This window comes from Ovis aries, chromosome 3, assembly GCF_016772045.2.
Source record: "Ovis aries strain OAR_USU_Benz2616 breed Rambouillet chromosome 3, ARS-UI_Ramb_v3.0, whole genome shotgun sequence".
NCBI lineage: Eukaryota > Metazoa > Chordata > Mammalia > Artiodactyla > Bovidae > Ovis > Ovis aries.
The window spans coordinates 57428804-57456768 of record NC_056056.1 but is presented as its reverse complement, the minus strand read 5'-3'; the positions used below and the strand labels follow the sequence as shown (position 1 = coordinate 57456768).

Here is a 27965-nt window from a genome sequence, read left to right as displayed (position 1 = left end):
CATTCACCAAAAGTGTTTTCCTGCGCTGACCATTGATCTGCTTTCTGTTGCTACAGATCAGTGCCACTTTCTAGAGGTTTATACAAACGGAAGCACACAGCAAGTCCTCTTTTTAATCCCTGGCCTGTTTTTCTCCGCCTATTTGTTTTGCGATTCATCCACCTTGTTGGGTATATAACAACTCACTTCTTTTGGTTGCTCAGCGGCATTCCACTGTGTGGATGTACCAGTCTGTCCCTGTTCTACTCATGAACTCCCAGTTTTGTCTCTTTTTAAAGAGGATCCAAAAATGACACAGGCTCAGATATCTGAAAAGCCCCAGGGCCACCCACGGGGAGAGTTTAGACACCGATCCGGTGGGCGCCGAGATGAACCGGGGGGCGGGAAAGTACGCAGAAATCGGGCGTTGGGCGGGATGGGAGGAGTGTCAGCCGCTGGTGGTCCCTGGAGAGCCGGAGGCTGGGCTGCGCGGCCAGGGCGCCGCTGTGTGCCCAGCCCGGGCACTCGCCTCCTCAGGATCTCTTTGAAGGCCTCTGCTGTCAGTGCCCCCACTTACAAATGAGTAAACTCAGGCACGGCTGGGTTCAACAGTCGGCCTATGCCACGGCTGGTGATAGTGTCACACATCCCAGCAGAAGAAAAAGGAAGGGAAAGCTCCACAGCGAATTCTGAGTGGTGTGATGGGTGCTTTGTGTTTTTCTGGATTTTCTGATATATCAGCACTAAACCTAAATCCTCTTTTCCTTTTGATAGTGTCACAAAAGGAAAACCCCGGCCAGGAAGAGGAAATTGAGCTTGTAGTATTTTCGTCCGCCCTGCCCCGCCCCGTCCCGTCCCTCCGCCCCGCCCCGCCGGCGCCTGGAACTCTGCGCGCAGAGAAGCTCGGCCCTGCCCTCCTTTTCCCGACGTCAGGGGTAGAGGCCGAAAGTCGAGCGAGGGGCGGTGCTGAGCTCTCGGGGCGCGAGGGAGGCCGTTGGGGGCCTTTAGGCAGGGACGGCGGCGGCTCCGCGCACAGGGGTTAAGATGGAAGCGGCGCCGAGTCCCGGGTCGGGACTCTGCTACAAGCCTGGAGGGCGACTGGACATGAGCCACGGCTTCGTGCACCACATCCGACGGAACCAGCTCGCCCGGTACCGCCCCGCCCCGCGCCACCGCCGCCGGCCCCGGCCTGGCCTGGCCCGGCCGTCGCTGACTCCCGCTCGGCTCCCCGCAGGGACGACTACGACAAGAAGGTGAAGCAGGCGGCCAAGGAGAAGGCAAGGAGGCGGCACACGCCTGCGCCCACTCGGCCCCGAAAGCCCGACCTGCAAGTGTACCTGCCGCGACACCGAGGTGAGGCCGCCCACCCGCCTGCTTCCTCGAGCCCGCGCGCGCTCTTTTGGCGCCGGCTCAGCCTCAGTGCACTCTTCTTTCCTATATGGGAAAAAGCTACTTCTTAGCCCCCAAGGCTCAGTTCGTCTCGTCCCTTCTCGGAACATCTACCTCGGTGGTCCCCAATCGCCGCTAGTGGTTCTCCCCGTAGAACACAGAGGGCTCAAATTAAGCATCACTATTACCGGACAAAGCTGGGAGTCTGCAAGTTGTCTTTCGCTTCCTCTCCGCCACACTATTTTCGTATTCTCGTCACCTAACAGAAAAAAAATTTGGCACTGCTCTAGGCGACAAGGACATACTTGTGGAATGAAGCCCAAACCAACTTAATGGCCTTTTTTCCCCTTCGACCCAGCAATTACAGTAGATAACATATGATGCTAAATTTGTTGATCTTCCCTAAGAGTGCCTTTAGAGGTTGTATACATTTCATTCATTTAGCTTTCAGAGGACCCCATAAGATGGGAACCCATTATCATTTGTGTTTCACAGTCTGCAAAACGGATACAGAGAGGTTCAGCAACTTGCCTGAAATCTCAGGGAAGTAAATGGCAGAGCCTGGATTTGAACCCGGGGAGAGTGCAGTCCACCTCTCTACCACCTTCCAACACTGTAGACAGATGTGCGTTGTGTACCTCCTGTGTGATGTGACTGTGCAAAGGTGAATAAGATCCCTGATAGGCGGCACATTTCACACACACATTCTGGGTCCATGAGAAGACTGGTGCTTTCTTTTCCCCTAAATTCAGCTTTTTTCTTTTTTTATTTTTGGCTGTGCTGGGTCTTCGTTGCTGCCCACGGACTTTCTCTAGTTCCAGTGAGCAGGGGCTCCTCTCCACGTGCAGTGCTTTGGCTTTTTATTACGGTAACTTCTCTTGTTTTGGGGCTCGGACTCGAGAACACAGGCCCAGTAGTTGTGTTCTAGAGTGCGCAGGCTTAGTTGGCCTGAGGCATGTGGGATCTTCTCGGACCAGGGATCGAACCTGTTGCCCCGGCTTTGGCAGACAGATTCCCAACCATTGGGATTACCAGGTTTTCTTTACAGTCTGTTTTCCTGTATCATCTCTGGGCAAGGGTTCCAGCAGCCTTCCTTTCTTCCCTCTCATTCTGGTTCATCCCTCCAGATGGTTCTACCCATCCAAGCAACCCAGACTGTGAGGAGTCCGGTGAAAGCAGCAGTAGTGGCAGCTCTGAGCCAGAGCCTCCTGGCCATCAGCTTTTCTGCTTAGAGTATGAGGCGGACAGCGGAGACATCACCTCAGTTATCGTGTATCAGGTACGCCTGGTGGAAACAGCTGCAGCCTGAGGGTCCTGGGCCGTGGTAGAAATCACTGTGACACCCGGAGCCACTGTTTTCCTCAGGGACTGGTGGGAAGTATCTGTCTCACATGGGAGCACAGACTGCTGGGCGATGCTTTTGAGCACAAGCCACTCCCATCACACAGTGATTCTCAGCGGGCAATGGGAAGGGCACGTGGCCCACAGTCAAGAATCACTATTAAGGGGACACCTGGGCAATGACAGGCACTGGCAAGAAGTTGTGAGTCCCGCGGAGATCTGTGAGAGTGTTGTCTAGGGACAGGGCAGGCCACCTTTCCAGAAGAGACTGGGCCCTGAGCTTCCTGACTCTTCCTTCACGTAGGATGATGATCCAGGAAGGGTGAGCGAGGAGGTGTCAGCCCACACGCCTCTGGAGCCACTCATGCGAGAAGCCCTCAAGTTGCGCATCCAGGAGGAGATTGCAAAGCGCCAGAGCCGACACTGAACAGACTGGAGTCGCTGCCCAGGGAGCCATCCCTAGTTTGGGGGTGCTGGGACCAGTCTGAGCTGATCTTAAGACACCCCTGTACCCCCACCAAAGCTGCCACATCCACAGGAAAAGGGTGTCACAGGGACTGGACCTGGCCATCTCCCTTGTAGCCATTTTTTCTTACATGTTGGCCCATTTGACCACCCTAATATTCTGAAAATTTTTGAGAATTTTGTTTGGTTAGCTTGGTTTTGTGGAAGCAAAGACTCTGGGGAGAGTTGAGGTTTATGAAACCCTGTGCCAAAGTGCTGCTTTCTCACCAAGGTCATATCCCCCAGGGCACTTGGCCGCTGCTGCTCCACCCAGCTCCGTGAGCCCTGTTTGCTATTTATGGCTCCTTACTTCTGTACCTTCTGTTCACTTCTATGCGTTTCCTACATCTTTTCTGGCGTTTCTTTGTTCTCTTCTTTCATTCATCTTTTTGTCTCCCAATGCATCAGTCACATTCCCCCCCACCTCCCACCTTTAGCTACTAAGGATTTTGGATGTGGGGGTTCTGGCTTCTGCCTTTCTGGCAAGCTCTGCCTGTAATTCTAATACCAGTCAAGGGAGACCTCCTTTGATGCCTACTTGCAAGCATGTCTCCCTCCCCTTACATGGCTTTTGCAGGTTTCTCCCATGCTCCACACTTCGCCCAGTCTCGAAAGATGATGCCAGAACTCAACTGTGAGGTTTTTTTGCCGCAAAACCTGCCTGGGCTAGGACTACATAATTCCAGCTTCCCACCTGATCCCTAGCTGTGAACAGGCCATCTGTGCTCAGGCTAAAGGAGAACTATCAAAACAAGCCAGAAACTGTGTTTCCAGATATGATTTAACAGTCTTGAATGTACGTACAAAGGCAAATTCAACATGAGCAATTATTGCCTGTTTGGAGCCCTAGGGCTTAGACGGTAAAGAATCCGCCTGCAATGCAGGAGGCCCAGATTCAATTCCCTGGGTCAGGAAGATCCCCTGAAGAAGGGAATGGCAACCCACTCCAGTATTCTTGCCTGGAGAATTCCGCGGACAGAGGAGCCTGGCGGGTTACAGTCCATGGGGTCATAAAAGAGTCAGACACAACTTAGCAACTAACAGTTTCTCTTTCACTTGGAGCCCTAGTTGGGAAAAGGAGGGGAGCCTGAAAAGTGTCCTGGAGGGAACTAAGCAAGCCTCTTTCATCTTCCCTTCCTCTGCTCTCTTTCTCCTGTGCTACCTCCCAAGAGTATATAAAACTCTTTAGAGATCCTAATACTAAAGATCCTGGGAAATCACTGCTTTCACTGAAGTGAACATTCTTCTTAACAAGGGTTGGACTAAGGTCTGAGAAATCCACCAGCTGTCCCGTACATGACGGTTCCAAGCAAATGTGGGATTTAAGTGAGCCCATGAGCACTGGGACTTCAGACCAACACTCCTCCTGCCCCAGAGGTTTCACCTCAGGGTCTCAAGATTAAGTCTGGCTGGTCCCTCTCAGCAACTTTTCTCATAAAGGACATCTAAGGGCATTTTTGCTTTGTGCCCTACAGCCCTGAAAATCTACCAGCTCAGAAATGGGGCAAGGCAGCTACTTCAACTACATTATTAAAATGCAGCAAGTCACAGCTCGCTGGGAAGGTGAGTGAGGTGGATAAATTAGAAGGGCCTGGTTGTGAAGGCAGACAAGGACCAGCATGATCCTGACTCCCAGAGCCGGCCCAAAGCCAGTGCCTTAAACTGGCCGGTCCTGGGCTCAGTTCTCTTTCAGGGGAGCAAGTCTGCCCCCATCCGGCCCGGCTGGAAGTGCCTTTTGACTCTTAAGGTTAACTACCCTCCAGAGCCGCCCAGGTCGAGGAGACTGTGCCATACTCTGTCCCGTCTTCCTGTACCTCAGAGCACCAGACATTTTCGTCTTGCATCTCTTCAGCTGATTTTCTCACTTGGACATAGGATTTCACCGAACCTCTTAGGCTTCCTAGACTGGAAATACTTTTTGGGTTTGTCTTCTCATAGCTGGATGGTCTGTCTTCCTGGATTTATTATAGAATTTAGAAACAAGTCCATGGGGGCATGACCTCTAGAGTTTAGCCTCCAACCCTGTTTTGTGAGAATCGTACCAATTCTGTCCTTCTGTGTGTTGACTGTGTAATCCTCACACTCTCAGGTAGGAGACTGATGGGAACATCTCATGTGTAAACTTGTTGTTGAGGCGCTTTGCTAATTGAGTGCATATAAAATATCTTCCACCCAAGAAAGCATTCTAATTCTTAGCTAGTTTATGCTGCATAACTATAGGAAGCACTAAGCCTGGTACTTAAGTGAGAGGTTGTCCTTCAGGGCAGGCCTAGTGGTGTTGATGCTGCCATGGCTCCAGGTGTGTCCGAAATGCTTCTCTACTGACAGCTCTCAGCCCATTGACAGCCCCGCTCATTGCTTCTCACCCCTCACTGCAGTCCAAGATGGTGTCATACTCTCCAGTATATTTACTGGACTTGCCTCCTGGTGTCTTTTCAGCTATTTTCAGTTGTTGGTGCCTTGCCCTCAAGGAGCAGTTTCCAGGGCATTTCCCAGAGGCCCTAGAGCTGTCTCAAAAGAGGACTGTCCCTGCTGTTTCGTGCATTGGCTACAGCATTAGACTAGCTTTCTGGCAGATTGCTTCAGGATCAGCACTTATTGATTAGATATAGTCTCAGCCGCCTAGGAGAAAAAAAAAGTCTGGGAGCCTAATAAGCATATTTCACGTTCATCCAAAATGAAGCGTTCTTCATTTACTGAGGCTAAGCCTTGGACGTTAAGGCATTGTGTGTCCCGGACCACAGTGGGTGATGTTACTAACAGAAGGAAGCTGGGTTTGCAGGGGTTTGGGGCTGTGCGAGAGTAAACACTAACACTTGAGTTCCAGCCAGCTGGCAAGGATGAAAGTCTTTGAAGAATGTAATACAAGATGGGAAAAGGAGAACGTAAAGCTTTCTGTCCTGAATGAGAGTAGGAAACCGGCCAGCGGGACCAGTGTGGGCAATAAGAAATGCTTCTCTCTCTGGACAAGCCTTAAAGGGACATTCCATCTCCACTGCTGTACTCCCAGGGGTGCTGCCATGCAGATTAGCCCATGAAACTGGAAGAAACCCTGTGGAGTGGTGGGTATCCAGCTTACTGTGCATGTGGCACCATCTGTTGGTGGTAAGGTAGGGCCCCCAACTGGTTCACAAATGTAAATGCAGCCTTTTGCAGACAGAAGCGTAAGGACAGGTGGCTTTCCTACCTATGAGCCTTCTTTGGGGAGGAGCATCATGGAATGTTGACAGTTATCTGAAACCTTTTAAGTTCCCTCATTGAATTCCTATCCTGTCCCTGAGGAATCATATGACCAAGAAACAGGCACCCACCCCAAATTTCCCCAGGAGGTGGAGTGATGCCAGAAGGGAAGAGAGTGAATGGCCCCTCTGCCTTCCCAGAGCCACCAGAATGAGGAACCGGTTGCACTGGTTGTATAACGTATCAGAAGCCATACTTTGTTCTGTTTTCTCATTTCCAATGTTCCTGCTGTGTGGATGAATAAAATGACATGTTGCAAATTTATTTGAAAATCCTGGAAGGAAGGTACTTTGCAAATACAGTATTCTTTTTAACCAATAAACGTACTATTTTTATAAGCACTGTTTTTGCCAAGAGTTGTGAAATCACTTGTGTACATAGGAAGTGAAGACTACGTGTTGCCCTAAAGTCATTCAGCACAGAATCAGCACTGAAAATCTCATCTCTTGTTCTGCCTGACTATTTTAAGAACTGTCCTGGTTGGAGCATAACAAGTAGATTCACATGGCATTGGAGCTGGAAGGGCCTTTTAAAGACATCTGGTCCTACTTTCTACTGATATGCAACTCATCCCTCTCAGCATCCCTTGAAGAGCCCTTCTGTCTCGGGCTAATTCTCTGTTCTAGGGACTACTCAGATTGTTGTATTAAGCCAGCAATTAAGCCACATCTGCCTCCTTGTCAAGGCTCTGGAGTGCTTGCCTTACCCCCACTTTAGGATAGAACAGCCAGTTTAGAACCTGAGTAGTCCTCCCAGGCCTTCCCCACAATCAAGGCTAAAAAGGAATGCAAACCCAACTCAACAGGAGATAGTAAGTGTAAATTAAGAATCGCCAAGCTTCCAAAGAGGTAGGAAATGCTGAGGGCTCACAGCACTATTGGGCAGATGAGAAAAAGTGCCTGCTCCCAGGGGAACACCCCTGGGCAAGAAGATGGTGATCTCGATAAATTAGACAGAGGCACTCCTTTGTCCTGGGGCACAAAGCCTGACCAGCAGAAGGCGGACTGGTTTTATACCTCCCTGGTTCTTCAGCCAGGTGTTCTTGTACAGGGTCGTTCAGTACCGCCATACTTCTTGACCCGGTTTTAACTACTTACCCTAAAGCAGTTTGGAAGAGGGTCCTCCAACAGGTTTCCTGGTTCCATTTTTACCTTCCACTAGGTTCAGAAAGGTTTCTCCTTCCTCGAGGAAGCACACCCCCATTGTCTGGTTAGTGTATCTACTCCATTTCCCCCACAGTCCAAGGCCATTTCTGCCTATTACCTTTTCCTCACCAGTCCTGCTGAATTTAAGCTCCCTGGTTCCTGGCAGCGTGGGCACAATGCTCCCTTCAGTAAAGGTCTGTGGGCCCCGGTGTTGCTTCGTAGGGACTCCAACAGATGCTGGACTGCCAGTTTGAGTACTTTCCTGCCCTTTTAATCATGAAAACAATGTCCAAGAGGGCACCCTTGGCCTTAAAGTGTGTATGGAGTGTCAGCTGCCCTATCAGTAAACAAAGGATGTGGCCATCAAGGCGGTAGCCACTGTAGCCACCCCCAGCTGCACCCTGAGGGGATTCAAGGTGGAGAAAAGCTGGCTATTGGCCCCAGATAATTGAGGTGCATATCAAAGGAATGCTTTCAGTGTGCCCAGACTCTTGTATCTTCCCATACAAAGAAAAACACTACATTCATTATGTCTGGTTACTAGTCTTTAATTAACAGTAAAGCTTTTGATATTCCAACTACCAGCTTTTTGTAATCTTTATATCCTCACTTCTTCCTTGTCTCTTTGGAGCAGTCCCACAGAGCTATGAGAGGCTGCCTCCCGGGTTGGAATCCTTAGAAAGTTTGCCAAATAAAACACAATTCTCAGCTTTTGGGTTGTGCTTTTTTTTTCCAGTCAACATAAAGTTTGGTGAAGCTGTTGGGTAATTTATCCTCACACTATCCTGTTTGCTTTTTCCCAGATTGCTCTGGGTCTCCAGCCGTCCTCTCCTCTTTTCCCTCCTAACCCCTGGCCATGGGGGTGTGCTTAGAATGGATGTTTCAAGCCAGTGCTCAGCAGTCAGGAAACATGTTTTGGACGCTGACTTCTGGACGGTACTCTGTGTACTTGTATCCTTGAAAATAAAATGTATCTGATGAAAGTAGCTCTCCTCCAGACTTTGCTGAGTCCGAGGAAAGCAGAAGCCAAATGTAGGGCGCTAGAATTTCTTAAGGAACAGCCAGGTCTTTGTGCTCTCTGCTCTGCAGACCGGCCTCGCCTTGGACAGAGGCAGGCAAGGGGCGTCACACTGAGGGAGGCTGTCCGAAGTCCCCGTCGGCCAGTCCAGGTTGCAAAATGTGCCCGGCGGCAGCAAAGGAAGGCATCCTTTAGCCACGTGTGCAGTGACAATCACAGGTGCAGCTGGAAGGAGGTGCAGACCCCGGAGCTTCCCGCCTCCGGAAGCTTCCACCACAAGAGCAGGGAAGACGGGGTTATCCTTTTGGTATCTCCGCATCAGATGCTCCTCGGCTGGGGTCCCACGCCACCGCCCACAGATCCCAGGTTCCCCCCACTTCGGGGCACCGCCCACCGTTCCGGCATGACGCAGGTGCGGGGACTCGGGAACTGTAGTTCCCGGCTCGATCTGCGGCGCCGGGGCGGGGGTGGTGCGGACTCCAAGTCCCGGCGGGCGGCGCGACTCGGCCCCGGGCGCTGGGGGCGGGGCCGCCCGGCCCTTTAAACCATTCAGGGTCGCTCCGAGGGCCGCAGCCGGGGACGGCGCCACGCGGGGGCCGAGCAGGACGCGGCGGCGGGACGCTCCGGGGAGGTGCGTTCGGGGCCCCTTCCTCCCCCAGACCTCCAGAGATCACCTGCGAAGGCACAGGTGCTGAGGGCTGCGGACCATGGGCTGCTGGTGCCCAGGCGGGCGGGCAGGGGACCAGGCTGGGCTTACCGCGTGAACCCGCCCCTTCCCCGCGGCGCCGGCGCTCAGGTAACTGCCTGCGCCCCGCTGCCTCTCCGCCCAGCCCCGGACCCCCTCGCAGGCTTTTCTTGGCGTGACCCGCTCCGGACTGTCCTGACTCCAGACCCTCTCCCAGCCCGGGACCCTCAGGCCAGGGAGGGTGGCTTCCTTTCCAGAGCTTAGGGCCCTGCGGCGTCTGAACATCTGGCTGGAACGCGGAGGACCCCCGGTGAATGCCGGAGGGTGTCCACGTTGTGGTGGGGGCTCAGCCCCAAGCGTGAGCGCTCAGAGCCGCAGAGAGAGCCCTGCGTCTGGTGCTGACCACCTTTCTCCCCGCACCGGCTTTGGCCAGTCACTAGACCCTGGACTTTGACCTGTCTCTCTTCACCAGGCCCGGGCAGCTGATGGTTTTGACGAAGTATCTTAAGGTTGCCGGCCCACTCCCTCTTCTCCTGCTACCTCTTGTCCTCCCCGCCCCTCCCCATCACCACCACCCTGGCTCCCCTCCCTCATGACCGCCTGGATCCTCCTTCCTGTCAGCCTGTCAGCATTCTCCATCACTGGCCTATGGACTGTGTGAGTACGGAGGGGGGATGGGGGGAAGGCAACAAGGGGACAAAATGTGAGGAGGGACAGGGCCCAGCCAGGACCCAACAGGAGCCTGATGGCACACAGAAAGCCCCCTTGTCCTGTGGCAGGCTCCAGGGTGGTACCCAGGGTCACTCTGGCTGTCTCCAGAGCCTGGCCTGGCGCCTGGGCCCACAGCCCCTTGGGACACGCTGGCACCACTGCTGTCCAGCAGCGTGGTGCAGACAGACACACTTCTAGCCAGGGCAACTTCCAGAATTGGGACCAGGCTGTGGGTTCTCTAGAGTAGCGTCGGGCCACAGGGCCACCCCAACTCAAGTCCCCAGAAAAGAGAGTGAGACTGAATGAAGGAAGAGTCGGAGGGGGAAGGCTGGGCGCGCCCTGGGGCGGGGTGACAGTTGTGCTCCCGCAGGTATGCCATGGCCGTGATGAACCACCACGTGTGCCCCGTGGAGAACTGGTATGGCGCACTCTGCAGACAGCCTCACTCTAAAGCTCCCTTCATCTCTGTTCCCTCTTGGGCCGGGGCTGCCTCGAGCCAGATGGAGACACTGGGCCTCACTGCTCTTCTCTGACATTGGCAGCGCCTGCCCCCTCCCCAGGCATGGCTTCGTGCCCACCTACCTGCTTCCCACCCTCATTTGCCCCTTTGGCTTCTGTCTCGGGGGTCCTGGGAAGTGGGCTCTTCTGCCCCTGCCAAGGGAGGTCTGGGAGGGTATCTCCCAGAGACCTGAGGGAACCCCTTCCCCCCAGGCTATGCTCTGTCCTACCTGCCAGGTCTTACAACGAATCCTGCTCTCCTGACCCCACGAAGCAAGGGGGCACCAAGACCTGCTGCACCCTGGATGACATCCCCCTCATCAGGTGAGGCCTAGAAACCTGGCAGGTCACAGAGACCCAAGGCCCAGCTAGACTTCCAACCAAGTGTCTCAAGCCAAGGCATATCCCTGGGTCCCAGAAATAATAATTCCGTTAAGAGCACATATGCCAACACTGCTTACCAATTAGGATGAGCCAGGCCCTGCACTGAATCCTTTACCCGCCTAAGGTCATTTCACCTTCCCAGCATTGAGGCAGCTATTGTTTTCACGACTTTATAGGCAAGGAAACTGAGACTGCAATATGTCATCCATCCAGCTCCCTCAGCTAGTGAGTGGAGGCACCTAGATGTGGCTCAGAGGTTAAAGCGTCTGCCTCCAATGTGGGAGACCTGGGTTCGATCCCTGGGTCGGGAAGATTCCCCTGGAGAAGGAAATGGCAACCCACTCCAGTATTCTTGCCTGGAGAATCCCATGGACTGAGGAGCCTGGTGGGCTGCAGTCCACGGGGTCACAAAGAGTCGGACACGACTGAGTGACTTTACTTACTTACTTTACTTCTCTGCCCAGCCTAAGCCCTGGCATAAGGGAAGTCAGACCCACTGTGGACCTTAACAGTCTCAGGGATCCCAGGGAGCCTTGGGGTCCACTAGGCAATCCTGGGCTCTCCCAACTCCAGCAAACACCCAGCACTCTGCCTTGGGGGGAGGTGTGGTCAGCCTGGGGCCACTTGTTTGTAAGGGACACTGGCCTTTATCCATCAGGGTCTGGCCTGCAAAGGAACAGGTGCAGATAAGACTAGAGAGAGCAAGTGGGCCAGGAGGGGGGCTTTCCAGGGCTTCTGCCCCTCTCACTCTGTCCCCACCCCCTCCTCTCAGCAAGTGTGGCTCATACCCCCCTGAGAGCTGCCTCTTCAGCCTCATTGGCAACCTGGGTGCTTTCATGGGTGAGTTGTGCCCTCGGTGCCCCACCACCACCCCACCCAGTCCAGCCTACCCTCACCTCCACTCCCCAGAAAGCCCTGACTTTGTGCAGCCCACTGCACCAAGGGCTAAGGCCAGCGGGGCCACTTCACTTGCATTCCATGAAGGCCCAAGGCTGACTCCCACACCGCCACCCTGGTATAGAACACCCCCTGCCTGTCCATTCTCTTCCGGCCCTCAGAGCATCTGGGGAAAGCTAGCTGGGCTGGATCGGGGCCAGAGAAGGCGCCAGAGCCGGCCCCTGCTGTGCTCTCCTCCCCCAGTGGCCCTGATCTGCCTCCTGCGCTATGGGCAGCTCCTGGAGCAGAGCCGTCATTCCTGGGTCAACACTACGACGCTCATCACAGGCTGCACCAATGCTGCGGGTCTGGTGGTGGTGGGAAACTTCCAGGTACGCCCGCCTGCCGGCCTTTCAGCTTCCTCTAGAGGGACAGCGAGGTGGGCGGGGGATGAAGGGGTGGAGGAGGGGCTGATACGTGCTTGCTCTCCGGGCCCAGGTGGACCACGCTAAGTCTCTGCACTATGTCGGAACCGGTGTGGCCTTCACTGCCGGCCTGCTCTTCGTTTGCCTGCACTGTGCCCTCTCCTACCACGGGGCCACGGCCCCCCAGGACCTGGCTGTGGCCTACCTGCGGATTGTGCTGGCAACCATCGCCTTTGTCACTCTGATCCTCAGTATCCTTCCAGGATGGGGTGGCCAAGAACTCCTCCTGTAGCCCAGACCCTCTACCACCCAGGATGCTGGGGGGTAGGGGGGAACAGACACCCCTGCCCAGTCTGGTCTTCTGCCCCCTACTCCTGGGAGGTGAGACTTGGTCCTCTGCCCCAGCCTGTATCCAGGAAGGGTGTCACCAGGCTCCCATACCTCCTTCCGGACGTTTCCTTAGCCCTCTCCCAGGTGGGGTCTTCTTCATCCATGAGAGCTCTCAGCTGCAGCATGGGGCAGCCCTGTGTGAGTGGGTGTTCGTCATTGACATTCTCATCTTCTACGGCACCTTCAGCTACGAGTTCGGGGCGGTCTCCTCGGACACACTGGTGGCCGCGCTGCAGCCCACCCCCGGCCGGGCCTGCAAGTCCTCCGGGAGCAGCAGCACCTCCACCCACCTCAACTGTAGCCCTGAGAGCGTCGCCATGATCTGAGGTCTGGGGAGGGTGGCTGGCCCTGCCTCCGCAGCTCCCCGCATCTCCTTTGCATTTCTTTTGTACCAAAAAAACCCAATTTTGCGAAAAGTATTCTGTTGGGAAACAGGCTGCCTCGCTCCTGGAGGAGGGGCCGTCCCACACCTGTGCCATAGAGGAGCGGGCCTCTTGGCAGGCTGCCCAAGCCACACAGCCCACTCCCCACACTGCAGTGTTATCTTTGTTTTAAAGGTCACATGTCATTCACCCAGCCACCCCTTCAGGTGCCTTCTACTCCCTCAGTGCCAAGGCTGGACCACTGGGGTTTCCTGCTGCAGGAATTGGGGGCTGGGAACAGCGAGAGGGCTACCAGTCTCGGGGGTGGGGGTGAGCACTCCTTAGTCTATGGGAAGGCCCCCTATGGGCCCACTGAACTGCACTGGGATTCTTCACTCTGCCCCTTTCTTTAGGGCAAATAACACAGCAGAACCACGTGGGTATTTTAGTACTTTTTTTAATATATATATCTATTAAAAGAATTCTAATTTGCATGTTTGTAGTCTGTTCTGAAGAAAGGAAGAGGGCCTTAATGCAGAACAGCTTCCCCTGGACAAAGGATGGGAGAAAGCCCCTGCCCACAGGGAGGGTCCTGAGTGCCCAACTGAGAGCAAAGCTGCCAAGAACAAAGGATGCCAAGTGCTATCCAAGCACCCCTGAAGGGCCTGAAGCCCTTTCTGGGCCTCTAAACAGTCTGAAGAGCTGAGCTGATTATTTCACACTTCCTACCCTGCTCAGGGGCTTCCCTAGTGGCTCAGATGGTAAAGAATCTGCCTGCAGTGCAGGAGACCCCAGTTCGATCCCCGGACTGGAAAGATCCCCTGGAGAAGGGAATGGCTACCCACTCTAGTATTCTTGCCTAGAGAATTCATGGACAGAGGAACCTGGTGGGCTGTAGTCCATGGGGTCGCAGAGTCAGATATGACTGAGCAACTAACACTTTCACTTTTTTTCACCCTGCTCAATTGTCTGGCTTGAAGACTGATTCCACACTTAAGGGATATGATGAAGGACGGGGTACAGAGAATAACTTGAAAATGTTAGAAGCAATCAGCAATGAAGCTAAAGAAAGCCCTGGGGATTCTAACACTGACTAAAGATTGCAGTGGGGAGGGAGAAATGTTGGCTAGTTTTTGGTTACCATTTTTAAGTCACTACTAGGTGCCCTGCCTGACACATTTTGTCTTCCAACCACAGACATGTAGGCCCAGGCTGTGGCTGGTCTGGTAGCCAGGTTCTTGACCTAGGCCCTATTATCCTCGGGCCAGCAGGCTTGGTAGGGAGGGATACCCAGCCTGGGACCTTCCACGGCTTAGGACCCCATCCCAGTAGAGACCCAGTGGAGGGTACAGAGCCCCTTCCCAGGCCTGAGAGCAATGCAGCAGCAGGATGAGTGAAGAAACCTTTAATGAGAGCTTGAGATGCAAGAGGAACATGTTGCAGAGGACCAGTGTCCAGCCCTAGCCGCCTCATGTGTACATGGCTCCGTGGAGGTTCTCGAGGCGGTGCTTCTGCTGCTGCTTGCGAGCCTGAAGCAAAGAGTGCACACTGGTCGGGGGCCATCCCCAAAGGCCTGTGGGTGAAGGGATAGGGCAGCCATCGTGGGGCTGGCTCACTGTTTTCAGGCCCCTAACATTTGGGCAGGAACATTGCCAAGGCCCTTGCCCCTCACCACAGTCACTGGGAAGGTGGCCAGACTCATGGACTGTGAGCCTACTCAGGCCTCCTAAGGTGGGGAATGATGGCATCAGGAACAGGGACTCAGGGAGCCCTGTGACCACCCCCTCCACTTGCCCAGCCCCCTACCTTATCTCGCTTGTGCTCCTCATAAGTGTCATCATCAGTGGGCAGCTCATGGCGGCACAGAGGGCAGGAATTGGTCTGAGAAAAGCAGTGCAGTGTACCAGCCCGTCTGGTTTTCATAAGCTCAAAACAACCATCCCCAGCTCCCAATTCCCTACCCTTACCCCTCTCCCATCTCTGATCCCACACCCCACCCCAAAGGTCCATCAACAGAAAGAGGAGGCTTGAGGACTAGGCCCAAGGCAGGGTGAGGGCTGGGAGAAAGGAAACAGTACCTTGCTCAGCCAGGGCAGAATGCAGTTGGAATGGAAGAGGTGATGGCAAGGCATCTCAATGGCGGTCTCCGCCTCCTCAAATTCCAAAAGACACACGGGGCACTTGAGCTCTTGAGGAGGGAGTGCTAATCAGGAGAGCTGCCACAGGCCCTACCTCCTAGCTCCCACTCCTGAAGGACACACTTGCCCCAGCCTGACCTGGAAAACTGAAGGGCCAGACTGTAATCTGGCTTCCAGAGTTGGTCAGCCTGGCAGACCTGCCCCAAAGAATCAATGGAAGGACTTAGTGTTCTCACCAGCCTGAGAGCCCCTGATGACTGTCCTGGGAAGGTTCTCAACTGCAGTCTTGGCAGCGGGTGGAGGCAGGTGGTGATCCCAATCCACTACTAACCCCAAGTCTTCAAAGTCCATCCTATTGAAAAGGGACCTGGGAAGAAGGATGCAAGGTCAGAACCAAAGAATCTTTGCCCCCATAATCCACTAAACATTAACAGACAAATACTCTGCCCGACTAGTCATACTAATAGCTACCCCTCAGTAGTGCTCTAGACAAAAAAGCACAGTGGGAAATGGCTTACAGCTGCTATCAGACAACCCCAGGCCATCAGACAACCCCAAGCATGCAGGTTATTTATTCCAGTTTTACACGAGAGAGAGAAATTATTCGGGTCACTCAGGAATGACCCAAAAAAGCCAAATTCCAAGTGGCAGTGTAGCTTCCGTGCTTGAAGTGCCTAACGGATATACCTACTCACAGTCACATGGCCCCTGCTCCCATGACCCGCCTACTTCAGTACCTCCTAAAGCCCACTGCCCTCCAGTTCGCACACCCCCTCTTCCACACTCCAGATCGCTTTTTCCAGAATTCCCTTGCTCTAGTCTGTCCAAGGACGACCGAAATTATCGACTTCCCCCCGAATCTCACTGCGGAATTAACTCTGCAGATTATTTATCCGTTTTACCCAGAAACTGCTGCCCCACATAATCCGCGTTCTCCAGCCAGCCTCAGCCCAGACACCTGCTGTGTGGGCCCTACCTCCCAGCCCCACACACCCACCTTGCAAGCTCCAGCAGCATGTTTGTTCGGGGATCCCGTTCACGATCCAACGGCTCGCAGTCGTGTTCATCGAAATAAGACGCCATGGCAGCCGGGCTGTCTGACACAGCCCTCAGACCCGGCCGTACCTCAGTCTCGCGGCGCTGGCCAATAAACTAGCGAGTTGAGGGAGGACAACCAATCAGAGTCCCCAAGAGGCGGGCACAGTGGCTCTTTCGCCACATAGGAAGAGGAAGTATTCATTTTGTCACCTCTCATTGGCTCGAATAAGTCAGGTGACCAAGGGCTAAAGCCAATGGCAGGGACCGAGGTGGGTCAGAAAACGGTCCTCTTGGACCCCTCGGTCTAGGGTAGGTTTCTGGGAGACGTGAGCGTATCGCATAATCTTGAGAAGCCAAGTGTTTGAGCTATAGGGGTCCTCCATCCGCTCTGCGGCTCAGAGGATCTCGGCAGGTCAGATCTTACAGGCCTCTCAGAAAGAGGGCGGCGCTGACTCAGGGGTCAGGGTTCTGCGAGCCTGGGGAAGCCTGGAGTCGGGGCTTCTCGCTGCTCTGCCGCATCCTCGCCGGGCGGTTCAGCACCCGCTGCTCTCTAGTCAGTTCAGGACTAGACACTTGACGCCGCCTCGACTCCCGCAAAACAAATAAAACTTTCCTATTCAGTTCTGCTGTGTTAGGCACAATAATAAAAGGTGGGGTAAACTCCCCCACCCGAATAGAGGCCTTACCAGCTCAGGGAACTATATGTCTGTGTGATCTTTTAGCCCATTGCTCAGCGTTTCCCCTAGCTTCTGTAAAATTAGTGGCTTGAATTTAATAAGTAGTTTGCATCTCTGGCACCCAGGAACCTCTTGGAGGAAGAAAGGAGAGGTTGCAGCTTTAGGGGGAAAACAACAACAAAAAACTCCACACAACTGTTGTTTAGTCTCAAAGATCAAATTTAACTGATCTAGGCCTCTGTGTGTGTGTGTGTGTGTGTGTGTGTGTGCTAAATGATTTGGCTGCTAGCTATCATTTATTTGGCAACTAGAATCATTCCATTTATGTTGTACACAGGGTATAAATATAAATACTCACAATTATCCAGGAGCTAGTATCATTATAGTCAAAGCTATGGTTTTTCTAGTAGTCGTGTATGGCTATGAGCTGCTGCTGCTGCTGCTAAGTCGCTTCAGTCGTGTCCGACTCTGTGTGACCCCACAGACAGCAGCCCACCAGGCTCCCCCGTCCCTGGGATTCTCCAGGCAAGAACACGAATGGGCTGCCATTGCCTTCTGTGATGGCTATGAGAGTTGGACCTTAAAGAAGGCTGAGTGCCAAAGAACTGATGCTTTTGAATTGTGGTGCTGGAGAAGACTCTTGAGAGTCCCTTGGACTGCAAGGAGATCAAACCAGTCAGTTCTAAAGGAAATCAACCCTGAATATTCACTGGAAGGACTGGTTGCTGAAGCTCCAATACTTTGGCCTCCTGATTCAAAGAGCTGACTCATTGGAAGAGACTGATGCTAGGAAAGATTGAAGGCAGGAGGAAGAGAAGAGGGTGGCAGAGGATGAGATGGTTAGATAGCATCACCAACTCAGTAAACATGTATTTGGGCAAACACTGGGAGACAGTGGAGGACTGTGGGGCCTGGCATGCTGCAGTCCATGGGGTTGCAAAGAGTTGGCTACAGCTTAGTGACTGAACAACAAGAAGTATCATTATTGCTTTTTACATATGTAAGAACCCAAGTCCAATTCCACAGGACCTCTAAGCAGTGTTGCAGACCTAAGCACAATACCCGGGGCTTCCCTCATCTTTCCCAGGAAAGGCTGATGGTGGTGAGCCTAGCGGAAGTAACGTGCTCCATGAGGGTACAGCTCCACACAACTGGAGGGTCTGTTCTTGTTTCTTTGTCAGTAGCCCTCAGTCCCCCTAACAAGGAACTGCTTCTGTTACACACTTGACCCTGAGTTCCTCTTCCCACCTACACTTGAGTTTGAGATGCAGTTAAGTAGCTCAAGCAGTGGCTGCCTTGCTTCCCAGTTCTTGGTAGGACCTTTCCTTCCTACTTGGCCTTTACCCAGTGCTCTTTCCTGGTGTCCTGAAGACACTGCCTCCCTAGCCCTGTGAAGTCCTAGAGCTTTGAAAAGCTCTTTCCCACAGGGCAAACTCCAGGCCATCCTTTGTGACTCTGCGCCTTTCGGCATCACAAAGAAAAAAGCCCTTCCCTTTTCCTGCCACCTGCTACATCTGTATGGGCTTCCCAGTGGTAGAGAATCCGCCTGCCAATGTAGGAGATGCAGGGGACTTGGGTTCAATCCCTGGGTTGGGAAAAGATCCCCTAGTATAGGAAACGGCAACACACTCCAGTATTCTTTCGGGGAAAAAAAATCCCATGGACCGAAGAGCCTAGCTAGAGTCCATGAGGTAGCAAAGAGTCAGACACAACTGAACAACTGGAAATACAGGCATGCCGCATCTGTAATCTGGTGTAGAGCCTGAGGAAGAACTTGGGGGCAGAAACTAGAGGAGGTACCCAAGGGGGAAGAGCCTCCCTGAAGGTGAGAGCCTTGTGAGATAAAGATCACGGGAGTGCCTTCCTCTTTGTCATCCTATGGGCCCTCTGAACAGCCCCAAACTCAGAAGAATAACAGATTTCATCCTCAGGAAGACAGACTTAAAGGGCACCCGTTGAAGGTTCTGGTTTGGGGGCTGTTGTATCTTTACACCTGCACCCTAGAGGGATCTGTCTGTAAGACTGGATCAATGGGGAAAGGAGAAGAAGATGTCATCTCCCAGGGCTGAAGTCCTTTGGAACTTTCTATTTTATAAGCAGCCATGGGGGTGGAGGCAGAGCAGGATGAACCAATCTGAGGATCTTCAAACACACACATGTAAGTCGCTTCAGTCATGTCCGACTCTGTGACGCCATGGACTATAGCCCACCAGGCTCCTCTGTCCATGAGATTCTCCAGGCAAGAATACTGGAGTGGGTTTCTGTGCCCTCCTCCAGGGATTCTTCCCAACCCTGGGATCAAACCCGCATCTCTTCTGTCTCCTGCATTGGGTGGCGGGCTCTTTACCGCACCACCTGGGAAGCCCTCAAACACACATACACATACACCAGTTTTTACCCAAACAGTGGTTTTTACTAAGCTCCAGGTGGGGGCTGGCTTGGCATGGCCAGTGCAGCAGGTTGCCCTCAAGGGCCAGTCTGTGGTATGACAGGAAGTAACCAAGGTGCACACATTGAGGCTGCCCTCCATGTTCACTGGGGTGACTCAGAGGGGAGCGAACTCCAGGGTTCTCTGAAGACCAGAACTGGCCAGTGTGGCTCTTCAGCCTCTTTCCAGGCCCTGCTGGGTCATTCCCCAGGCCCCAAGGCAGGGCCTGCATCCTGGACCTATGGGGCGCTGCCACCCTTGCTGCTTTGTGGGAGAAGGATGACCAGCAACACAATCAGGAGGATGAGCAGGGCAACGCCCGCTGCCAGCCCCATGTAGATCCGGCACCGGGCATTCTCCCAGCGCTTCTTCTGGGCCAGAGTCTTGGTTGTCTTGCTGAAGGCTGAGCTCTGCAGACACCCCCCAGACACAGGGTGGGAGTTAGGGGTTTCCCCAGAGCCCCAGACCAGCTTCTACCAACCCCGTCCCCGCAAAGGGTCTCCTTATCTCCTTGCTCAACCTCCCCAACCTGTCAGCTCCCTTTCTCCACAAAGCCTGTCTTGGGACCCTCCCAGCCTGACTCCAGGTCTAGACACTGGTGTAGCCCTCGACTCACAGCCCTGCGGGTTCACTCTCAGTTAACAATGCCAGTCTTCAACTTTTTAGGACAATCCACAGCTTCAAACCAAGGCCTTCATCCTTCACAAGGCCTCCCCACCCATTGCCAGCTGGGCTAGGGGGCCCTCAAGAAACCCACACCGGCCTTTGGGTAAGCATCAGGCCCCACCCATGGCTTGGAGAGCCCCGGGCACAGTCTGAGTGCTCCCTCTGAGGGTCCCTTCTAGCCTCTCCCTCTCCCTCTCTGCTTCCCCAGGCCTCACACCATATCCAGGAGTTGGTCTGAACGCTGCTCCAGCTCCGCCAGCTTCCCGTCACGCTCCAGGACCTTGTCGAAGTTGTTGAGCATGATTTCTGTCACCTCATCCGCCTGCCGCTGGCATCGCTCCAACTCTTTCCCTGCCTGGGCACCAAGCCCAAGGTCAGGGCTACGTGATGCCCCCACGTGGCCCTCATTTGGCCATGAGACCCAGAGGCCTCCTTGCCCCTAATGTGTGTGTGTGTGTGTGTGTGTGCAGTGTATGAGTAAGGGGAACAGCATTATAATGGCATTATTCACATAAGGGTCTGATATGTGCTGAATGAAGGGCTGGTCTCTTGGGGAGTATGGCTCGCCTTTGGCTCCCCCCCCACGCCCATCAAGGCAGGTCCTAGGTCAGCCTTGACTTCCAGCATCTCAGCTTCGTCTAAGGTGCCCCAGGATGAGACCTTCCCAGGACCTGCCCACCCTCCCACAAAGCAGACACTCGGCTCACGTGTTCGAAGTGAAGTGAAGTGAAAGTCACTCAGTCATGTCTGACTCTTTGTGACCCCGTGGACTACAGACCACCAGGCTCCTCTGTCCATGGAATTCTCCAGGCAAGAATACTGGAATGGGTTGCCATTCCCTTCTCCAGGGGATCTTCCCCACCTAGGGATTGAACCTGAGTCTCCTGTACTGCTGGCAGATTCTTTACTGTCTGAGCCATCAGGGAAGCCCCACCTGTTCAGGATGGCCTCAACTCAGTGTGCACCTGCCTTGGGGTTTTCCACTGGCCTAAAGAGGCACCGAAGAACAAGCAACTGAGATACTTGGCCACAGCCAGACAGGGAGGAGATCCAGCCCACAGGGCTAGAGAGGTCATTTTGGACCACCACATCTCATATAGCCTCTGCCTAACCCCATAGACACACACTCAGATTAGATCTCCCTTCCTCCCTGCCCCAGCCTCTGACTGGTCAGGCCAGTTCTGCCTCCTGGCCTGACCCTGCTCCTGCATCAATGCTCAGAGTTGACTCCCTGTCTGCCTGGGAGCCTTGGCCTTCCTGGCTTCTGACCTCCAGCTTTTCAGCTATAGCCGAGGTCTTCTTTGGGATTCAGCTCTTGGATTTCCCAGCCAGGGCAGCAGCCTCATCTGACAAAAGAACGTGGTTCATTTCAGAGGACTGGGAAGGGAGATTCAGGGTCCAGGCTGGAGGAGAGGTCAGGAAGCGGAAGAAAGCATGCGTCACAAGCAAGGAAGAAACTGGGCTTCAGATACATGCACCGGGAGAGACCCATGGCAGGAGGCTGGAGTCCAGAGACACACTGCCAGGATGAGATGAATCCCAGCGGATTAACAAACCACAGCAACTCTCCCAGCCCAGTCCCCCAGAGCCCAACCCTGTTCTCATCTCCTCCCCACAGAGCATGGGCCAAGCTCACTTTCCTGCCAGACTATATTGCCCATTGTCTGCAGCAGACGTTTCAGCATTTGACTGAATTCCACTTAAAACCAGAAAAAGGAAAGGGATCTGCTGGTCACAGAGGGCCACCTCCTACTCAGGCAAGAATCCCCATACAGGATCCTCGCAGCTGCCTTGCACATAACCTCCAAGCATTCCCAGTATATGAGTCCTCTCTCCCCAACTGGACCACAAGCTCCCAGGGGGAGGGCAGGGGCCAGTGCCCTGCCTTTGTCTGCCACCAGCCTGGGGACCCAGGAGGCCAGCGCACAATGCTGACCATCACAGGGAGTCAGTGAGTGGGCCAATTATAACTTATCCAAATGCAACTGATGTTCAAGTTTGTTACCCCAGTGTATTTCTCTAACCCAGCAGGAGTTTCGAGGGGGCAGGCATCTGTAACCCAAGTAGGTTAATATTTACTCATGAGCTAGAAAAGCCTGTTTCAAAAGGGGGGCCAGCAAACCACAATAGAAGGGTACATTCGGACTGGGGGAAGCCATAGTTGGGGAACGAGGAAATATCATGAAGAAAGCTGGGAAGTTGTACTCATCTCTACCTTTTCCTGAGTCAACCACCATCACCACTATTATTACAACTATATGAATAATCAGCAAGTCTCCGTTACTTGGGCTTCCCTTGTGGCTCAGCTGGTAAAGAATCTGCCTGCAATGCAGGAGACCTGGGTTCGATCCCTGGGTTGGGAAGATCCCCTGGAGAAGGGAATGGTTACCCACTCCAGTATTCTGGCCTAGAGAATTCCATGGACTGTACAGTCCATGGGGTCGCAAAGAGTCAGACACAATTGAGTGACTTACACTCTGTTACTTGGAGTCTCTCACATTCAAATAGTCCAAGGCATGCCTATATTCAAATAGTCCAAGACAAAAACCTGGGAAGGATTAAAAAACGAGAGCCAGTGCTTCCCTTGTGGTTCACTGGTAAAGGATCTGATTGCCAGTGCAGCAGACATGAGTTCAATCCCTGGTCCAAGAAGATCCCATATGCCCTGGGGCAACTCCTGAGCCTGCGCTCCAGAGCCCATGAGCCGTAAGTACTGAAGCCCACGTGCCCTAGAGCCTGTGCTCCGCAACAAGACAAGACACTGCATTGACAAGCCCGCGCACCACAGCTCAAGAGTAGCCCCAACTCTTGGCAACTAGAGAAAGCCCACGCACAGCAACGAAGACCCAGTGCAGCCGAAAGAAAAATAAATGAATAAAAAAAAAAAAAGACATGAATAAATTAAAACTATTAAAAAAAAATGAGAACCACTGCTAGAAACTGGAACACTGCATGTCATTTTTTTTTTTCCTACTCTAAATGCTACAGCTGTTGTTATCTTATTCTCCAGCATGGGGTGATGTTGGGTCACATTCTTCTAGGGAGCTGGCTGTGCCTCCCACTGCAAGCTGCACTCTCCATCCTCCAATGGCAAAGCCAGGCCTGTCTGGAGCCTAGATGGGCCCAGGCCTAAAAGAACACATTCACTCCAGGGAACACACAGGCCCAAGGTTCAAGTCTCTGGGCCTCCTTGGCCTCTCTCAAGCAGAGCAGAAAGGACACTATATGCATGAGTCTCTGCCAGCAGTGATTAAAATAAAAAACTGTGGGATTTAAAAGGAGATAAGAGACCAGAGGGCAGGCTTCCTGCCACACAGAACTCAGCATAACACTTGGCACACAGTGGATGCATGGAAAATATTTTCCGAATGAGTTGGGGCTGTTCTTGTAAAGATGGCTATAGGCTGGGGGAAAGAGATGTATATGGTACAATCAGAGGAGAGCGATCACTTCACACCATGGGATACAAATAGGGAGTGTTGGAGTTGCCGACAGACAAGTGATTTCCTGAGAACCGAGATGGACCAGGTAAGGTAGAGCTTGGACACTTCTGCCACTCAGACAGAAACATACTCCAGACAGACGTAGTAAGGGTGGAGGGGCAGGGTGGGGCCTGAGAAAGCAGCAAAAAGTAAAGAAGAAGTGGGACTTCCCTGGTAGTTTAGTGGTTTAGACTTGACGCTTCCACTGCAGGGGACACAGGTTTGATCCCTGGTCTGGGAACTAGGATTTCACATGCAGTGTGAGGTAGCCAAATAAAACAAGGATGCTCTCGAAAAGGGAGAGACGGATGGACCTAAAACTAGTGTAGGTTTCTGAGCCTGGAGGAGAATTTCTGTGTTGGTGGTAGACTGGCATGGATGAAAGTGAGATAACTCAGGCCAGAAGCCACTAGAAGGCATGTAGAAGTGCCATCAGCAAGGGTATGTGGAGATGTCCGGAGGCTGGGGGAGGGTGGAAGGAGAGAGAGGAAGGGTGAGTGAGAGAGGAAGGAAGGGTGAGAGGCACCTCCGAGAGTGGGGGAAGGGGTGGGGGTTGAGGGACAAAAGGTGGTAGTTACACAGGAAATCAACAGACCGTTTTCCTGTGTGCAGAACATGCCTCCTTCATTTCTCAAATCTCCCCTCAGGTTTTTCTGGCCAGAACAGCTGGTTCCTCGGAAAGACAAAGCTCTCAAAAAACCTCCCGTTCAAATGCTCCTGTCTGCCCTTTTTTCCTGGTTAGTGCTTACGAAACACTAGCCAGCTGTCACCGTTGTCATCCTTAGAGAGACCCACCCAGGCAGTGACCTGGGGTATCAACTCCTTCCTGGGTCAGTTCACAGCTGAGCTCACAGCTTAAGAGATGCACCCTGCATTATAGCCCCCAGCACCTTCAAATCCTGCCTCTGCTGCTCAACAGCTGAGCGACTAAAGACTGGGGACATGATCTTTCTGACCCTCCACTTTCTCATCTATAAAGTGGTAACATCTCCCACATTAGCTAAGGCATGTGATGTATGAGAAATAAAATGCCTAGCACAATTCCTGAATGCTCAATAAATAACAGCCATTATTATTGCTATAAGATCTCCTGGAGAAGGGAATGGCAACCCACTCCAGTATTCTTACCTGAAGAATTCCATGACAGAGGAGCCTGGTGGGATATAGTCCATAGGGTCTCAAGGAGTCAGACACAGCTGAGGGACTAACACTTCATATATTGCTATAGCCCAATTTTCCCTAGTATTTTTTTTAAGCTGTCAGATCCCAGGAACCACACAATACTTGTGGTTAATAAATCCTCTTAGCCACAACTACTGAAGCCCACACGCCTAGAGAAGCCACCACAATGAGAAGCCCGCGCGCCGCAACCAGAAAGTAGCCTGCGTGAAGCAACAAAGACCCACCATGCTCAAAAAAAGTTTTTTTAATAAATAATAAAATAATAAATAAATGAATCTAAAAAACATTTTTAAATAAAACTCAAATATTTTTACAAAATACACAGCCAAGCAAGCTCTTCCCTATGGCCAACTTGTGCACATAATTGTCTCTAACCTATATATAGAACTTGACATGGGCCTTTGATAACTTACATCTAGTGCATTTCCATCAGGCCTTGCAGGCTGTTGAGAATGTTTTACATCTTGACAGTAATAAAAGCTCCCAATCAATGGGCACATACTCTGAGCTAAGCACTGAGCTGCTAGCTGACTGCTCAAATTTATCTCATTAAAGCCTCACAACAATACACTGAGAAAAGTACCTTTATCTCAGTTTTATAAGAAACCGAGGCTCAGAGGGGTTAAATCACCCAGCCAAGGTCACAGAGTCAGTGAACAGAAAATCTGGGACCTGAACCGACTTAGTCTTCAAGGATCACATTCTTAACCCCTGTGTTAAACTGGATGGTGCTAAAGGGAGGTCAAATGCTTTAGCTGACTGGCTAAAGACCCACCAGACCTTTTGATGCTGCCAACTCAATTTATGTGCAAATGAGGAAGGCCTGTGGCTCAAAAACCCAAATGGTTTGCACAGTGCATAAGTGAGGACCATCTACAAGATGAATAAATCAAGTCATTCCCCACTCAGTTTCTGCCTTTCCCATCAGTATTTTGTTCCTACCCTATTCCCTGTACCCATCACCATGACTAGCAAAGGAAATGCCCAACAAACCCTTGTTAACTGAATGAATCAGCAAAGAAAAGGACTTCCCTAGTGGTCCAGTGGTTGAGACACGGATTCAGTCCCTGCTCTGGGAGGATTCCTCATGCCTCAGAGCAACCAAGCCCATGCACCACAACTACTGAACCCCACACACCCTAGAGCCTGTGCTCCGCAACAAGAAGCCACCACAATGAGAAGCCTGTGCACCACAACTAGAGAGTAGCCCCTGCTCTCCCCAATTAAAGAAAAGCCTGAGCACAGCAACAAAGACCCAGAGCAGCGAAAATAAATAAATAAACATTTTAAAAAAAGAAGAAGAAGAAGAAGGACCAGGTAGGGAAGGACCAGATGGGAAGAAGAAAGGGAAAATGCTAGGGGTGGACAAAGGGGCAGGAGTGAGAGAAAACACAGACAGGAAGGGGCCAGGAGATGGTTGGGAGAGAGATCAAATCTCAGGCTCAGATCCACTATTTGCCTGAGATGAACCTGTGAGAGTCCCAGAGTTTTCCAGTACTCCCCAATAAATGATCCCATCCTCAGCCTTCATTTCAGGAGTTTCCTCTTCTCACCAAGTACTAAGGGCCAGCTGCAAGCCCATCCTAACCCTGCCTGATTTCTTGCTCTGCATGCTGGAAAATGGGCTCCAGGCTCTACCCCATTCTCCAGGCCTCCCTCGGTTTCCTGGCCCAGCCTTAGAGCTCATCGCTACCTTCCTGCCCGGCTTCCTCTTCCTGCCTCCAGTTCCCTGGAGATGAGGCCATCTTGGCATCTCAACCCCTAGCCAGACCACATCCATCACACCTCTGCTGCTTCTCCATGGCAGGATCTTTTTTTTTTTTTGGCTGCACCATGCAAGGATCTTAGTTCCTTGACCAGGGATCGAATCTATGCCCCCTGCATTGGGAGGTCAGAGTCGTAACTGCTGGACCACCAGGGAAGTCCCTGCATGGCAGAATTTTAAAGCGCTGAGCCTGCTTCCTGCTGGACACAACTTCCCCTGAGTTCCAGGGAAGGGGAGAAGCGACTGACACCACCTGCTTCTAACACCTTTGCCTTGGAAATGACAAGCAGGGACAGAGGCCAGAGTCTACAGCACGGAGTAGGGGATGACTCAACTCAAGAATGTGTCCTTAGGTAAGGCTTAGACGGGAGTCAAGCTATGCCCCACTGATAACTTCAGTGGAAATTTTATTGTAAACATCTTCCTTTCTCTTTCCCCAGGAGAAGGAGTTTGCCCTCCAACACCCTGTCACAGGGCTGGCCTGGCCTCTACCACCCCATCTGCTCAGGTTTCCAACTCCTGGGCCAGACTTGGCTCCTCACCGCCCCAGGAAGGGCTGCAGAGGTCATCATATTACCCACCACTTCTCAGAAGCAGGTTCTGAGCGCCAGACAGATCTCTGCCATTGTATCTCCTTCAACCTCCTAAGGACCCAGCCAGGCAGGTACTGCTGACCCCACTTCACCATGCGGAAAAGGAGGTTCGGGGAGGCTAAGTGACTTGCCCCGGGGTCACAGAGCGTCTAAGTGGCCGCCACCAGGACCTCAGCACAGAGTCTCACTCCGAAGAAAGCCGGTGCGTAACTGCTCGGCTCCGGCAAGTCCCGCTCACTCACAGGGCGAGGGGCAGCCAGGACCGGCAAGTTCCGTACTTTCCCTCCCGGGATGCGCGCGGGGAGCGAAGGGTCCGGACGGGTCCAGGCTCCGGGCCGGCCGTCGTCACCTCGCCGGGGAACGGGCGTGGGTCGCGAAGGATGCCCCCGCCCTTGGACTTCGGACTGCCGCCCAGCACCCCCACGCTCTCCCTCTGCCCCCTGCCCCGCTCCGGGCCCTCACCATCGCCGCAACCGCCTCGCCCGCTCCGGCTCTTCTGCCCGAGTGGCCGCAGTGCCAGGGGCCCGGGAGGAAGCGGAGGGCGGGGCGGGGCCTGCCCGGAGCGGGCGGGGGGCGCGTCTCCTCTGAGCAGCAACCGAAACCCGGCCAAATCGAAAGCTGCCGGCGATGGCTCCCGGGATCCGGACACAGCGCCTCTCGCGGTGCTGGCGGCGCCCGGCTCGGGAGGATTCCCCAGCCTCGTGAAGTGGGGTCTCCACCTAATCAGCTTGGTGCCAGATCTACACCTCAGGAGTCCTGTGTATGAAACAGTCGCAGTGGAGTGGGCTCGCGAACGCGGGCTCAGCGGATCCTCTCTGGAACTGCATCCAAATCAGGCAGACGAGTTCACCTGGAGTTCATCTGGACAGGCATCATTTGTTCATTCAACAGGCAGGCGCTCGACGGAGCGCCATTGTCCCGCGCTGCGCTAGGGGACTGCAGACGCAGTGAAGAGCCTGGCCAGTGTTGCTGCAACTCACCCATAACCAAAAACCGACCCCCACCCCTCCAAAGTTCTGAAACTGAATAAAGTTTATTCACAATAAATA

The 27965-nt window shown here is 53.1% G+C and overlaps 4 protein-coding genes across 12 annotated transcripts; 2 read left to right on the top strand and 2 right to left on the bottom strand.

Annotated features, from left to right (window-relative positions):
• Positions 1 to 907: 907 nt before the first annotated feature.
• C3H2orf68 (chromosome 3 C2orf68 homolog) lies at positions 908 to 6794 on the top strand. The gene is made up of 4 exons (XM_004005876.6): positions 908 to 1130; positions 1214 to 1332; positions 2496 to 2647; positions 3014 to 6794. Exons 1-4 carry the CDS (start codon positions 1024 to 1026, stop codon positions 3134 to 3136), a joined length of 501 nt encoding a protein of 166 aa, XP_004005925.1. The 5' UTR covers positions 908 to 1023; the 3' UTR covers positions 3137 to 6794.
• Positions 6795 to 9185: 2391 nt separating this feature from the next.
• Positions 9186 to 13441, top strand: TMEM150A (transmembrane protein 150A). Of its 7 annotated transcripts, XM_004005874.4 has the most exons (8): positions 9186 to 9247; positions 9774 to 9958; positions 10383 to 10430; positions 10748 to 10834; positions 11667 to 11734; positions 12035 to 12162; positions 12269 to 12446; positions 12670 to 13441. In XM_004005874.4, the coding sequence occupies exons 2-8, from the start codon at positions 9894 to 9896 to the stop codon at positions 12909 to 12911; spliced, it is 816 nt and encodes a 271-aa protein (XP_004005923.3). In that variant the 5' UTR covers positions 9186 to 9247; positions 9774 to 9893; the 3' UTR covers positions 12912 to 13441. The 7 variants fall into 7 exon arrangements, with proteins under 7 accessions (XP_004005923.3, XP_060268081.1, XP_060268082.1 ...); XM_060412098.1 differs by having other exon boundaries at positions 11667 to 12162; XM_060412099.1 differs by having other exon boundaries at positions 9186 to 9304; positions 11667 to 12162.
• Positions 13442 to 14337: 896 nt separating this feature from the next.
• On the bottom strand, positions 14338 to 16208 carry RNF181 (ring finger protein 181). 3 transcript variants are annotated; one of them, XM_027966737.3, is made up of 5 exons: positions 16083 to 16208; positions 15322 to 15452; positions 15026 to 15135; positions 14754 to 14828; positions 14338 to 14520 (listed from the first exon to the last, which is right to left on the bottom strand). In XM_027966737.3, exons 1-5 carry the CDS (start codon positions 16166 to 16168, stop codon positions 14353 to 14355), a joined length of 570 nt encoding a protein of 189 aa, XP_027822538.2. In that variant the 5' UTR covers positions 16169 to 16208; the 3' UTR covers positions 14338 to 14352. The 3 variants fall into 3 exon arrangements, with proteins under 3 accessions (XP_027822538.2, XP_027822539.2, XP_042101988.1); XM_027966738.3 differs by having other exon boundaries at positions 14338 to 14476; XM_042246054.2 differs by lacking the exon at positions 16083 to 16208 and adding an exon at positions 15604 to 15733.
• A 2983-nt stretch (positions 16209 to 19191) lies between these two features.
• On the bottom strand, positions 19192 to 27422 carry VAMP5 (vesicle associated membrane protein 5). The gene is made up of 4 exons (XM_012169297.4): positions 27379 to 27422; positions 21164 to 21240; positions 20112 to 20249; positions 19192 to 19638 (listed from the first exon to the last, which is right to left on the bottom strand). The coding sequence occupies exons 3-4, from the start codon at positions 20193 to 20195 to the stop codon at positions 19468 to 19470; spliced, it is 255 nt and encodes an 84-aa protein (XP_012024687.1). The 5' UTR covers positions 20196 to 20249; positions 21164 to 21240; positions 27379 to 27422; the 3' UTR covers positions 19192 to 19467.
• Positions 27423 to 27965: the final 543 nt, after the last annotated feature.